The sequence below is a fragment of the Frieseomelitta varia genome, unplaced genomic scaffold (genome assembly GCF_011392965.1).
Source record: "Frieseomelitta varia isolate USP_RPSP 00005682 unplaced genomic scaffold, Fvar_1.2 scaffold_976, whole genome shotgun sequence".
NCBI lineage: Eukaryota > Metazoa > Arthropoda > Insecta > Hymenoptera > Apidae > Frieseomelitta > Frieseomelitta varia.
This window is the reverse complement of record NW_025110785.1, coordinates 710,208-722,947: the sequence shown is the minus strand read 5'-3', so window position 1 is coordinate 722,947 and position 12,740 is coordinate 710,208. Positions and strand designations below refer to the sequence as shown.

The 12,740-nt window shown below is 27.1% G+C and overlaps 5 protein-coding genes across 11 annotated transcripts in view; 3 read left to right on the top strand and 2 right to left on the bottom strand.

The window, feature by feature from the left end:
• Nucleotides 1-76: 76 nt before the first annotated feature.
• Nucleotides 77-1,456, top strand: LOC122538229 (protein tantalus-like). Its single transcript, XM_043672129.1, has 3 exons — nucleotides 77-160; nucleotides 388-540; nucleotides 671-1,456. Exons 1-3 carry the CDS (start codon nucleotides 138-140, stop codon nucleotides 1,050-1,052), a joined length of 558 nt encoding a protein of 185 aa, XP_043528064.1. The 5' UTR covers nucleotides 77-137; the 3' UTR covers nucleotides 1,053-1,456.
• Nucleotides 1,457-1,854: 398 nt separating this feature from the next.
• Nucleotides 1,855-4,424, bottom strand: LOC122538224 (neuferricin). Of its 3 annotated transcripts, none has more exons than XM_043672120.1 (5): nucleotides 4,214-4,424; nucleotides 2,633-2,701; nucleotides 2,400-2,540; nucleotides 2,154-2,340; nucleotides 1,855-2,091 (listed from the first exon to the last, which is right to left on the bottom strand). In XM_043672120.1, the coding sequence occupies exons 1-5, from the start codon at nucleotides 4,221-4,223 to the stop codon at nucleotides 1,905-1,907; spliced, it is 594 nt and encodes a 197-aa protein (XP_043528055.1). In that variant the 5' UTR covers nucleotides 4,224-4,424; the 3' UTR covers nucleotides 1,855-1,904. The 3 variants fall into 3 exon arrangements, with proteins under 3 accessions (XP_043528055.1, XP_043528054.1, XP_043528053.1); XM_043672119.1 differs by lacking the exon at nucleotides 4,214-4,424 and adding an exon at nucleotides 3,692-3,833 and having other exon boundaries at nucleotides 2,633-3,004; XM_043672118.1 differs by lacking the exon at nucleotides 4,214-4,424 and adding an exon at nucleotides 3,176-3,339 and having other exon boundaries at nucleotides 2,633-3,004.
• Nucleotides 3,836-7,758, top strand: LOC122538222 (gametogenetin-binding protein 2-like). The gene is made up of 12 exons (XM_043672115.1): nucleotides 3,836-3,940; nucleotides 4,026-4,130; nucleotides 4,809-4,999; nucleotides 5,073-5,216; nucleotides 5,292-5,504; nucleotides 5,565-5,768; nucleotides 5,843-6,011; nucleotides 6,087-6,251; nucleotides 6,325-6,405; nucleotides 6,478-6,732; nucleotides 6,858-7,259; nucleotides 7,341-7,758. The coding sequence occupies exons 2-12, from the start codon at nucleotides 4,041-4,043 to the stop codon at nucleotides 7,512-7,514; spliced, it is 2,088 nt and encodes a 695-aa protein (XP_043528050.1). The 5' UTR covers nucleotides 3,836-3,940; nucleotides 4,026-4,040; the 3' UTR covers nucleotides 7,515-7,758.
• Nucleotides 7,759-8,283: 525 nt separating this feature from the next.
• On the bottom strand, nucleotides 8,284-10,134 carry LOC122538223 (3-oxoacyl-[acyl-carrier-protein] synthase, mitochondrial). Its single transcript, XM_043672117.1, has 3 exons — nucleotides 9,793-10,134; nucleotides 9,307-9,687; nucleotides 8,284-9,234 (listed from the first exon to the last, which is right to left on the bottom strand). The coding sequence occupies exons 1-3, from the start codon at nucleotides 9,989-9,991 to the stop codon at nucleotides 8,492-8,494; spliced, it is 1,323 nt and encodes a 440-aa protein (XP_043528052.1). The 5' UTR covers nucleotides 9,992-10,134; the 3' UTR covers nucleotides 8,284-8,491.
• A 740-nt stretch (nucleotides 10,135-10,874) lies between these two features.
• The window catches only part of LOC122538211 (telomerase-binding protein EST1A-like), a 161,742-nt gene continuing 159,876 nt past the window's right edge, over nucleotides 10,875-12,740 (top strand). For 3 of the 5 annotated variants that reach the window (XR_006308806.1, XR_006308807.1, XM_043672089.1), the window contains exons 1-3: nucleotides 10,877-10,926; nucleotides 11,866-12,298; nucleotides 12,376-12,661. Coding sequence is in view for 3 of the 5 variants with exons in the window: in XM_043672089.1 (XP_043528024.1) it covers nucleotides 10,878-10,926; nucleotides 11,866-12,298; nucleotides 12,376-12,661 (768 nt within the window). In the remaining 2 variants the exon portion in view is untranslated. Of the gene's footprint in view, nucleotides 10,927-11,056; nucleotides 11,133-11,865; nucleotides 12,299-12,375; nucleotides 12,662-12,740 lie in introns of all 5 variants that reach the window. The other 2 variants (XM_043672090.1, XM_043672091.1) reach the window with 2 other exon arrangements.

The window sequence follows — 12,740 nt, the reverse complement described above, 5'->3', positions numbered from 1 at the left end:
AAATATATTATAATACTAAGCTGCTTGTTATAATTTTTTTCGAATGATTTTTTTAAAAAGTGTTAATTATAATTGTATATGATTGAATTATTTTCAAGTAATTTATAAATAAGTGAATACATATTTAAATTTTACAAATGGACAATATACAATTTGAAACGTAAGTTTGTATAATTGTAAATTTCTAAAGAAACAATATTCTTCAAGTTATGATTTGTATATGCAAATATATTCATACTTATTTTTTAACAATTTAGTAATTTAATGTTTATGTATTTGAAAATTGATTGCTTATAATAAGTTTCTTATAATATTAATTTGAACACAAACAATTTAATATAGTTTACTCAAAAATAAATTATTATAAATGTAAATTAAATTTTTCAGTAAAGAAGCATATGATTTAATTGATACTAATTTACCTGCAGTAACAGCAAGCTTAGAAATGCTTACAATGAATACAAATTTACCATCTTCAGAAAAAAGGATATTAAGAAAAAGAATTCCTAAAAGTGAATCTAATGAGAATCTTAATAGAAGGTACAATAATATTTATAATGATATCATAATTTTAATCAATACATAAACAAATGGTTTTATTGTACATATATTTATCTTAAATTATATTAAATTTATATATTTATATATTTATTTACTTATATATTATCAGATGCAGTTTAAAACCAAGCAAAAGAACGTGTTCAAAAATGCAAGATAACAGTAAAAACAATAAAGCACACTCAGAAGAAACTGATTGTAAAGAGTATTATTTAAACAAAAATTTAAAAAGGAAATTGAATAATCTGGAAACAATTTATGAGGAAAAAGATGATCCAAGTGAATGTATTACATATATGAGTGTGAAGAGGTTTAAACGTATGATACAATTTCAAGAAGAACCTACCGATAGTAAATTAAAGAAAAGAAGAGCAAAAATTAAAAAGGTATTTGGATCAAAGATCAGTTTTAAACGAAAACGTGCATCAATGCAAATGTTGTTAGATAAGTTAAATGGTATTAAAGCAGAATCACCTACAAAAGTTGAAAATTAGAGAAAGTGGAAGATGTCAAAATATTAAGTGGTATAAGAAATTTTTTTACCAATTATAATAGGACACAATGGAAAGAAATTATCTTCTTAATGCATCTCTATGGTTTATTTGTAACATTTTTTCAATTTTTTATATGAGTATGAACAAGTACAAAAAATAGTACTTATGATAACAAAGAATTAAAATACAACAAAAAGATTTTCAAGAAGATATGAAGAGCACTATTTCATAAAAGCTATCAATAAAATCGTGTATTTCTTAAAAAAAGCTTTTGCATTGAAATAATAAATAAAAGTTACATGTAATTTTGTCATAAAATGACATAATTTGTGAACTTATATTAATTTCTTTATTAACTTATAAAATTTTTGTTATATTAAATTATGATTATTTATATAGTGCATTTATTATTTATATCATAACATCTTAATGTATTACACAGTACTCTTGTACTTTTATTCAATATTTATTTTTATGTATTCATCAATATATATAAAAAATGAAATACATATTGAAGAGCAATAAGAAATTTTATGAATTTTTAAAATAATATATATTAAAAGACTGAACATATAAAAAAATGATATAAATGTTAATTTAAAATTATCTTTAAATGATAAAAGTACTATTATATTCTTCCTGATAAATATACTATATTTTGTATTAAAAATCATTTATAATTACATTTCAATATGGTATATCAAAATATATATAAAAATTATTACTTAGTTTCAATTAGAAAAAATACTTTCATAGATGTAAGAAATAATGAAATAATGAAATTTACATAGAATTGTAAATGTCACTATTGAAATTATATATTTATCAACTATAATACGTCTTTGTGTTTTATTAGTTTTCCGTTTTCACAGCACATTTTGTTGAAGTTTTTGGACATTGAGGAAATTCTCTTATCATGCCTTTGATTTCTTCATATTCTTTACTATTAAGTTTTACACAAGCACATCTATATTCTTTAGAATTTGGAGATTCAAATAACATTCTTGGTACACCAACCCAATCTCTTTCTATTCCTCCACTAGAGAAAGAAATATTGTTTTTAATCAATATTTAATCAATATTTTTACATGTTGTGCTTACCTTTTTTTAGTACACCATACTACAGTTCCAGAATCTGGTTTCCACTCTATATTACATGGAGGAAACATTCTTTTTTTATGCACTTCTTCAAATTGCTTTTCTTTTGCATTTATTAATATTTTTTGTACATTGTAAGATTCCTTAGTTGGAGAACCATCTTCATTATAATATCTACCATTTAATTTTCCTATTTAAAAAAACAAGGTGATGAAATAATCTATAAATACTTATTTAGCTACCAGGTACCTTTATAAATATAATTTTTATTATAAAATTGAACCCAATCATTTAATGCCTGAATTTGATGTACAGATAATGAGGAAATGTCATCTGTTAAGCTGTCATCATTAAATTCTCCAGTAATAAATGCTAAAGATGCATCACGACCTATAAATATATAAATGCATATGTATATGTATGTATGTGTGTATAGATATATACTATATATGCATGCAATAATGCATGTAATCTCATAATACCAGTGAATGCATGATAAGTTGTACCAGGACCATAATATTTTGCACCTTTTGTGACATCAAAAACTTGACCTAATATCGAAATGTACAAACCATCTTTTAAATTTGTGTATTTCTTAAGTTCAGTTGATGTAAATACTTTCTGATTTGCATTCTTGTTTGACTCTATATTTAATTTTCTATTAAGATCAGAGTAAACATTTTTGATAGCATTTAACCACTTGCTCAGAAAATTAAATGTAACATCATTCAAATAATCATTTGAATACAATAAAACAGATGCAAACAATGGTAATAACCAAACATACTTAGTAAACATAATTTTTAATAACATTCTCTAAATATTAATAAATTATTGGGAAGATGTTATGCTCGCTGTAAATAAAAAATTTAATAATGAAGAAAATGAAAAATTGACTTAACGAAATATTGAAATGCATTTCAAGGAATGATTTAATTATTGAATCCATATGTCTATTGTCATTTTTTATATAATTTTTTTTAGAGGAAGAAAAACAAATACATGCACTATATGGAAATACATACTTATGTAAATATGTGTTTGGAATAACTTCTTATTAAGTATTAGATACAGGTAGTATATAGATATATATGTATTACCTTATGACACGTCAGCGATAGACGTGCTTAAACAAGTATATATCGGCGGGCTATATAAATTTTTCTTTGATGTATTAAGCAGTTTTTATTTTAACAACAATATACTATTATGCTTTATTTTATGAATGTATGTATGTATGTATATACAAATTGCGTATTTATTTATACGTGCATATTCATTATAAATACATACTTTAAATTGTTTTACGAAGATATTGTTAATCGTATTGAAATTTTTAATTAATAAACTGTATTAGTAGAAAAATAGAAACAAAATTACATTAAATTAAAAATTATATACTCTAACTGCCCAAAGCTATCTAAATAAGTTCTATTGTAACAGAAATATACGAAGATTATATTCGACTATTGCACAAGACAAGATGAAAATTATGTTAAAATGACAGGTAAACTTAAAAGATATCATTTATACGAATCTACCTGAAAAGAAGAGTTGTATGTGTGGAAAACGTTGAGAATGAATTAAGATTACGATTGTTTAATTGTACCGGTGGAAAATGTCCTTGAGTGATTAATTATAATATAATCTTTAATCTTTAGAACATGATCTCTTTAGAATAAGAATAAGATGACGCACAGAGAGGGAAGCGGGACAATGCACGCAGGGCGGAAGTGAGAAACCACTCGTTGCAAATGGCAGACATATGATACTGTCTACTTATTTTTCTGGTATAGCAGTGGATTACAATTATTAATGGCGATATGTCCAGATTTTAAGATTGAGCATTGTCACATTCATAATTGTTGTTAATAGAGGAGTTCAACAGTAATGGCAAAGCTGGTGAATGTTTGGCGGGACGATGACCCGGTCAATTTGACGCGAAGACAAATGCCATTCATTGTCGATGAGAATCTTACGGTGAGTATAATCTTCTTTTGTCATTTTTTTTTCGTAAATTACAGTGTCTGGCTATTAAAAACCGAAAGCTCAACAGGACTTACGTAATGGCATCCCATGATGTTTCTGACTTAACCTAAGACAATGAATACATGCTTATATCGTAACTAATTCGGAGTATTATGTTTGATATTGGTGTTCTGGTTTAGTCACTGGAACTTCATAGAATCAGAGATTTTGCAGTTATTTCCGATCTTTATTTGCATTTACGCGGTCACCTTGATTTTGTTTTTCTCTTTCTGAGAAAAAGAATGTCAAAATGATTGGCTTTTTTTATACTTCAACTAAATGTTACTAAGCAAGTGTATGAGAAACTGAATGATTCATTCATAAAAATGTGATATATTACATTTTTATTGTTTTTATTTGTATAAGAAAGTATTAAATAAATTTTAATTGAGTATCTTCCATGTATTTTTAACAATTAAATAAATTAAACAAATAATAAAGTTCATATTTTATATTATTATGTTATAAATTACATGTTTATAATATATCGTAAGTTAAGTATATAATTGGAATACATTCTTAAAAGAATATTTTTTCTTTACAAGTATTTGACTTTGATGTGTATTGACTTTGTTTCAAAAAGAATAAAATTAAATTTAATCACACAATGTGATGTTTATTTTTTTATAGATGGTGATGGATATAAATGATTTAGGAGCAATTTGTGATAGTCCGTTAGTTTGCGGTAAAGAGCTCGATGAATTTATTAGAAAGCTTAATATACTTACGAAAGAAGAAATTAAAGCTTCGTTTGAAGTGACATGCAAGGATATGCTTGTGGTCTTAAGCCAAGCTGTGCCATGTGTTGGTTGCAGAAGGAGGTATTATACTTAAATATAATGTATGTAATGAATGTGTTAAATCTCTGTATTAACTAGTATTATACATATTTAGTGTTGAAAGACTATTCTATGATCTTATGAAATCAGGACATCCAGCATTAGATCCATTAGTGATTACACCTGAAGGTTTGTTATCAATAAAGGATGATGTTCTAGAATCACCACAATTGCTTTGTACAATGTTGCAAGGACACAGGTAATAAAATATATATGGATATTATATATATATTGTTCAAGTACATATATTCAACAATATTAATATTTACTATAGCGCTAGGTTAAACAGTTTAGTCGAAGGCCAACCTAGAAATAAAAAGTCAAGAAGATGTGTATTGCATTCATTAGAAATTCAACGTATGAGACCTCCTCCAAGTGCATGGAAAGAAGTATGGGATTGTATGGATCACACATGTCGTCTAGCACTTTCATTAATAGAAAGTAATAGTCTTGAAGCTACTTTAGATACATATTTACGTAAACATCGGTAAGTTTATAAATTTTTATAATTGTCTACAAACATTTTATATCGCATTTATAATTATAGATTTTGTGGTGAATGCCGTACAAAGGTACTGCTGGCATTTTCTCTGTTGACAACAGAGCCTGAACCAGAGAAAGAGAAAGGCTATGTTGCTTCTTTATATTATGGGATCAGACGTTGCATACGTGATAGACATGTACATATACCTATAAACTCATATTTCATGGGCAATCTTATGGGGCGTATACAGCCGGAACTCATGGGAAGGTATAGAATTGCAAGAAATTGTTGTTCACAATTATATTTTGAAATTCGTTTGTAAAATGATCTTCAAATTATAGGGAACGGCACGCGAAAACGTTAGAAATTGCTCAGGAAGAGGTACTTACATGTTTAGCAATGTGTGTCGCTGAACGCTTACATAGAATTCATAGACGATTAAGAGAAGAGGAAACTGTATGCAAAGTGTTAGCTGCTGTTGCTGTAGATGCATTATCTAGGAATTTCCAAGTATAATTGATAAAATTTGTAATATGTTACTGAATTAATTAAGTTATTTGTAAATGATTATGTGATTTTTCACAGATGGCTGTAGAAGTTAAACAAGGTGTTTCTCAATTAGAACTTCTCTACGAGGAATTAACAAGAGAAGAAATAGCAAAACAACAACGACGAGAGAAGTTACGTTTGAAACGCAAAAAGAAGAAAGAACGACGATATGAGATAGAAGAAAAAGAAAATACATGTGATGTATGTTACTATTTATATACAGATTTTTTAAATTTATATACTTAATGTTTCTATATAAATTAATTATTATTAGTGTTCAAGTAAAAGACAAAGTGATACATCTTGTGTTTGTGGGGATTTAAAACCCACAACACAAAATATCGATCAAAATAAGGTAAATAGATTATTATTGTATTTCTTTATTTAATTATGCGCAAATATTATGATTATTGTCTATTTGTTGCAGTTACAAGTATTAGATCCAAAAAATAAGGGACCACCTACATGTAAATGTCCAGACTGTATAAAAAAATCGAAGTCTATGTCACGACAAGAAAATCAAATACAATTAGCATTTCCTAAAAAATCAAATGTTCAGAAAAATACAATTAAAAAAAGTTCTGAACTGAAAACCAAAATTTCTACAACTCAAACAAAAAAATGTAATACATCTGTGAAGAACCTTTTTAAAGAAGAATTATTTGCATGTGAATCATACAAGGTAATAATTTAATTTGTCAATACATGCTTTAAATGTCGTACGTTTTAAGATTTAAATATCATGTTATTTTATCACGTTGAATCTTTGACGTACGTTATAAGATTTAAATATCATATATTGTATAGGATCTTTCAGAAAAAAATGAAAATGATCATTGGCACAGTCTAGAAGACTGTAAAGATTCAATGACTAAAGAAATAGTAGATGCTTGGATTGGAAAGCCAAGTAAAAGATGTAATATGTGGATAGAAATGAAAAAACGTTTCGAATTATCAATCTCAGAAAGGAAAAGTTCTTCAAGTGAACAATCATCACAAGATTATGGTTATTCGTCAGAGCATAACATCAGTAGTTCTTCCCTTCCTAGTACTCCAGAGGGTTCGGAAATAGCTTGTAGTGATGGATGTTGTAATCATGAGAGAGATTGTCACGATATACGACCATTTGATAAATTTGTTCATTCCAGTTATAGTATCTCGTTACTAAAGGAAAGAGGTGGAGGTTTAACACTCACACAAATGTTAGAAGTATGTAATTTGTTCTAATTTAGAATTTTATTTAGAACTTTACTTTTATTTCTAATATTCTGTATAATTTGTTTCTTTTAGGATTCTTATTTATCAGGCGATGAAGAAAAAGAATATATTCCAGCTGAGGAAGTATTGGAATTTAAATCTCGAATGTGCCAAGTTCTTGAAAAACGACAAGAATTGCGTCAGACATTGAGAAGACGTTTTGCTATTTTATGCAGCCATCATAAACCCTTTACCATTCCTAATTAAGAATTACTACTAGGTACAGTTACTTAATAGGATACAATCTTTCTTTTTTACATTGATTTACTGCCAGTAGAAAAAAAAAAAAAAAACAGGAGTGCAATAGATGTATTTCGTATAACTGTTGTCAGTGAATGTCAACCTTTCTATACGAATAGAATATTGTTGGAGATGTACATCGTAAGAACATGGTATGGTTTATCTGTAAGCAAAGAATTGCATCTAATAAACTAGAAGTACCAAGAAATAATTATGCCTTGAATTTTGTTGTTTTTTATGCAGCTAAATGTATAAGAATAAAAGACATTGGTAGATGAAGAATATAATTGTAAATTAATGAAATCAGACTTTATAATCAAATATTAATTCTGAAAACTGGATTAAAGGAAATATAAATCATCAAATTAACGCACAAATATTTGTCAGTGAACAGAATTAAAAGTGAGACTGATTTCCATATGTATAATTAAATGATAATTTTTGTGAATATTTATTAATCATAAAAATATGATGAACAATGATAAACTGCACGTACTAAATATTTGTATAAATTACTATAAGAGGATTTTATGTTTTTGAAAGATTTGATTTTGTTTTTGTGCAAAATGAATGTAAATGTTGTAATACTAATAAGGTCGGAGAATATTAAAAATTAATACAAAATTATGTATTATATTATTACAATCCATTATGTATTATATTATTGCGAGTTACATCTGTTTTGTACAATTTTCTATAGTAATATAATATAAAATATTTTGCTTTCTCTTTGTACAAGAGTTTCATATTATATGTTATACAAAAGTATTAAAAATATTGTTTTAATTTCAAATGTATTTTGTTATAAAAAAGTAAAATTATGCGTATGTATTTCCTTCAAATGCGACATATATGTATTGATTATGTACATTGAGGAATGACTAGTTTGGATTAAATTGTAATATTATGCTTCTTTTTAATATAATTTTAGTTTAATTATCGATTTATTCATTATATTGTGCAAAACATAAGCATGCATTTGTTCCGCCAAAACCAAAAGCATTTTTTAACGCTACGCGCTTGGAGGTTGTATTCCAATTTTTTTTTACATTAGGTACAAAATTTAAGCATGTTTCCGTATCTAGATTATGTAAATTTAATGTTGGTGGAATTACACCTTCTTTTATTGCTAAAATAGTAAAAACAGCTTCTAAGTTTCCTGCTGCTCCTAATAAATGACCATGCGCACCTTTTGTGCTAGAGATAGTCACATCTTTACTATGTTGTCCCATAAAAGATTCTACAGCTTTCAATTCAATTCCATCGCCCAAAGGAGTTGAAGTTGCATGTGCATTAATAAAAGTTATATCTACAGTTTCTATACCAGCATCTTTTACTGCTCTATCCATAGCTAATATAGCACCAGTGCCATCCTCACTAGGTGCAGTTAAATGTGCTGCATCACCAGATAAACCATATCCTAACACTTCTGCATAAATATTAGCTTTTCTTTCAAGTGCATGATTTAATTCTTCTAAGACTAGAATAGCAGCACCTTCTCCCATGACAAATCCATCTCTATCCTTATCAAATGGTCTTGATGCTTCATATGGAAAATCATTTTTGTTAGTACTTAATGCTCGAAGTCTACAAAAAGCAGCTATAGCAAGAGGACTGATACATGCTTCTGCTCCACCACATATCATTACACTTGTTTCTCCCCCACGAATAAAACGAAATGCATCACCTGAAAATCGAATGTGTTAAACAGTCAGTAAATTCAGAAAATATTTTTGGTCTTGGCTGAAACTTATACTACCAATTGCATGTGCTCCAGTTGCACATGCTGTTGATACAGAATGATTTGGGCCACGAAAACCATATTTAATACTAATTTGTCCTGCAGCCATATTGGGTAATATTCTTGGCACAAAGTAAGGACTAACTTTGTTATATCCTTTTTTTAAGGCCTCATATGTTGTGCATACATCGACTAAATCTATCATTCCAATTCCTACTGCTACTCCTGTATCTTGTTTATCAATTTCATCTTTTGGTTTCCAATTTGCATCATTTAATGCTTCTTCTGTAGCTATCAAAGCATAAGCAGTAGCTGGGCACATTGTACGTAAATCACTTTTTGTAAAATATGAATCAATATCTAATTCATTAGAGCCATTTCCTTTAGGTACTAATGCAGCTATCAAAAATTATTGAATTATACATATTAAAAATTTATTACAGAAAATTCAATAGTCTTTTTATGAATTTATTTAGGGAACATGAGAATGTATAAAATATTTACCAACTTTGCAAGGTAGTTTGTCATATTCTGGATTAGTCAACTTGGTGATACCTGATTTGGAATCAATAAGAGCTTGCCAAGCATTTTGTAGACCAACTCCAAGAGGACATACTACACCCATTCCTGTAACGACAACTCGCCGTTTGCATCTTGCAGCGGTTGTTAATGTACGATTAATACTAACAAACGAAGTAAACATTTGACCGGTAAGATTGAATATTTGGAAACAGGTTATTTGTATATTATTATATCATCACTTTTTACTAGAAACAATTCAATATTTTATATTTTATAGAAATATGTTTTATTTTCATCTTACACATAATAATTAACGATAAATACAAATATTAAATTTTGTTAAAAGAATATACAATAAAAATGTTTTTTTTGTAAGAATACACTAAACTAAAGCATAGCGCTAAAATTCACAGTCCCTAGAATTTAATGATAAAAATCTCATAAAATTGGTTTTATATGTTTATATAATAAAATCATTTATATTTATTTATAGTTAATATTTTGTGGAAATAATATAAATTATTTAACATGTATAATACTGAAATATATATGTATATATATGTACGTATGTCTTTATATAGTATACGTATTTATAAGCAGATCGTTAAACAATTTTCTTTTTAATAATTATTTGAAATATTATTTGTTAGATATTACATCACTGTTACAAGATATATATTAATTTATTTAATTATTGCATTTGTATTAAATATCATAGGGGAGACTTGATGATAAATTTTAGGAACATTTCATTCTGTTTCAGGAGCAGTTATAAAAATGTTTTTAATGTACAATATATAAACTACGTACTACTTTAAATTTCTAAATTTTTTCAACCAACAAAGATCATATAATTAAACAATATATTTGTTCAAAACTCTTATTACTGATAGTATTAGAATATTTAAACAAACAAGTTACCTAACTTATCTTTAGGAAGTATATAAAAGCTATTTTATTGATTATTGTATTAGTTATTATAGAATTTTTATATTATCTAACTGTACAATTAGAAAAAGATTTAAATTTTTTGATTTAAAAAACTTTGAATGTGATTGTACTTCAATATGGCGAACCGCGACAAAGGACGCAGAAAGTGGGGAGGATTTTTACAAGGTACCTTGAAAAAAATTATATCACTGAATAATATAAGTATCTTAATTTGTAATCCCGTGATTATATTTTGCGTGTACGTAATTAATAAACTATGTATGCCCCCTTTCAATTCTATTGGGTGCATTTACAGAGTTAACCTCACCAAACAAGCTAACCTAAAAATACAGCGGGAATTATGCTGTGATATGTTGTGAAATTTAACCAGAGTAAGAAGTAAATTTAGCATATATTATAATTTCTGTTAGATTTTCTTAGAAATTCTAAGTTTATTTTAAACAAATGAAGATTATATAACTTTTATTTCCGATTCTCATAGATTGATAATAATTTTAGTTACTGTCAAGAGTGTCAACAAGCATTATTAAGTTATTGCATTTAATAGAGTGTTGGCTAACTAATAGCGACGTTTAATTTTGTAAATAAGTAAATTTCTGTAATTTAATATGCTAAACATATAAAGACTTCAAATTATAGATACATTATACATATAGCTTCAACTACAATTTGATGAATTTTGTAGTAATTCTTTATGACTTATATATGTAACTTGTATATAGAGTACTAATGTCTTCGTAAACAAGAATATTGTATTTGTTTATTATTCAATTTGTGATATAAATTATTTTTTTTTCTTAATATTATCACCATTGTTCAAGATTTAGTAATTTTAGTATATTTTTTCTCAGATATATGTTTTAGTCTAAATAGTAATATTATTAATGGTAGTGTATGTCAAATTTCATTTATTATAACGCTATACATATTGATAAATATTTATTAATTTGTAAAGTTCAAAGTTAAATATAATTGTATGTTTAAGTAAATTTTTAATATGTTAATATTTACTATTATTAATAATGAATATTTGATGAATTATTTTGAATAATAATGAATATTTGATGAATTATTTTGAAAGAAGTGAAATTCTTATATTTTCAGATAATTCAAAATTAGAAAAGGACAGATCAATAGGAATGCGAGGTGGAGGCAATAGAGCGTCTCAAGCTTTATATAGGCCAGGAAGTGGACCCCTTCGAAAATCAGGAAGATCTACAGATGATTTAGATAATGAAAATATCTCACAGGAGAAATCTAAATCAAGTTCCGTCCAACATCGCTTAAAGCAGTCACAGCTCAATAAATCCAACCAAACTCAAAATAGCCCTCCCTCATCTCAAATTGAAAATGTAACAGAAAAATTAAATGATCTAAATATTAACTACAAAAGCAATACAAACATTGAACAGGCACAAGGTTCTTCTCAAAATAGTAATATTGGAGATTCAAGAAGAAAAACTAAAAAACCAGAACAACAGTTATATGTTCCTAAAAAAGTAAAAGAAGCTTTGGCTGAACAGGATGTAACAAATAGGTGAATCCCATAAAAAATAATTTTGTTTTGTTAATGAAAAAGTATGGATGAATAAAAATATTATCCTTATCCCTTAGATCTCCCAATCAAGGGGGTTGGGATCGAGATCAAGAGAGAGAGCATAGTGAAGATCGTGATTCTCATTCCAATCGTAGTCATAAAAGTGATAGTCAACGTAATCGATCGAGTGGTCATGGTAGAAGAGATAGTGAAAGTAGAAGTAGAAATCGAGATGAGCATGGTAAAAGATATTCCGGCAGTCGTAGAACTCGCCACAGTAATGAAAACGAAGAACGTTGGCGGTCCGATTCTCCTTTATCAAGCAGAGGATTTAGGAAAGATAATTCTCGCGAAGTTAGACAGGTCTGAAATAATATATGAAGTAATATTGCATTCTGTAAATAATTTTTTCGTAAAAATAATTTACAATATTTATTTACTC

Bases quoted from the DNA above. Each gene is read 5' to 3' on its own strand.
- LOC122538229 (XM_043672129.1), top strand. From the start codon at position 138: ATGGACAATATACAATTTGAAAC. The intron at 161-387 runs GTAAGTTTGTAT...TAAATTTTTCAG, and splicing joins GACAATATACAATTTGAAAC to TAAAGAAGCATATGATTTAA. The intron at 541-670 runs GTACAATAATAT...ATATATTATCAG, and splicing joins AATGAGAATCTTAATAGAAG to ATGCAGTTTAAAACCAAGCA.
- LOC122538224 (XM_043672119.1), bottom strand. From the start codon at position 2,963: ATGTTATTAAAAATTATGTTTACTAAGTATGTTTGGTTATTACCATTG. The intron at 2,541-2,632 runs GTATTATGAGAT...ATATATTTATAG, and splicing joins AACTTATCATGCATTCACTG to GTCGTGATGCATCTTTAGCA. The intron at 2,092-2,153 runs GTAAGCACAACA...TTCTTTCTCTAG, and splicing joins GTATGGTGTACTAAAAAAAG to TGGAGGAATAGAAAGAGATT.
- LOC122538222 (XM_043672115.1), top strand. From the start codon at position 4,041: ATGGCAAAGCTGGTGAATGTTTGGCGGGACGATGACCCGGTCAATTTG. The intron at 6,406-6,477 runs GTAAATAGATTA...TATTTGTTGCAG, and splicing joins AAAATATCGATCAAAATAAG to TTACAAGTATTAGATCCAAA. The intron at 6,733-6,857 runs GTAATAATTTAA...TATATTGTATAG, and splicing joins TTGCATGTGAATCATACAAG to GATCTTTCAGAAAAAAATGA.
- LOC122538223 (XM_043672117.1), bottom strand. From the start codon at position 9,991: ATGTTTACTTCGTTTGTTAGTATTAATCGTACATTAACAACCGCTGCA. The intron at 9,688-9,792 runs GTAAATATTTTA...AATTTTTGATAG, and splicing joins CAAACTACCTTGCAAAGTTG to CTGCATTAGTACCTAAAGGA. The intron at 9,235-9,306 runs GTAGTATAAGTT...TTCGATTTTCAG, and splicing joins AACTGGAGCACATGCAATTG to GTGATGCATTTCGTTTTATT.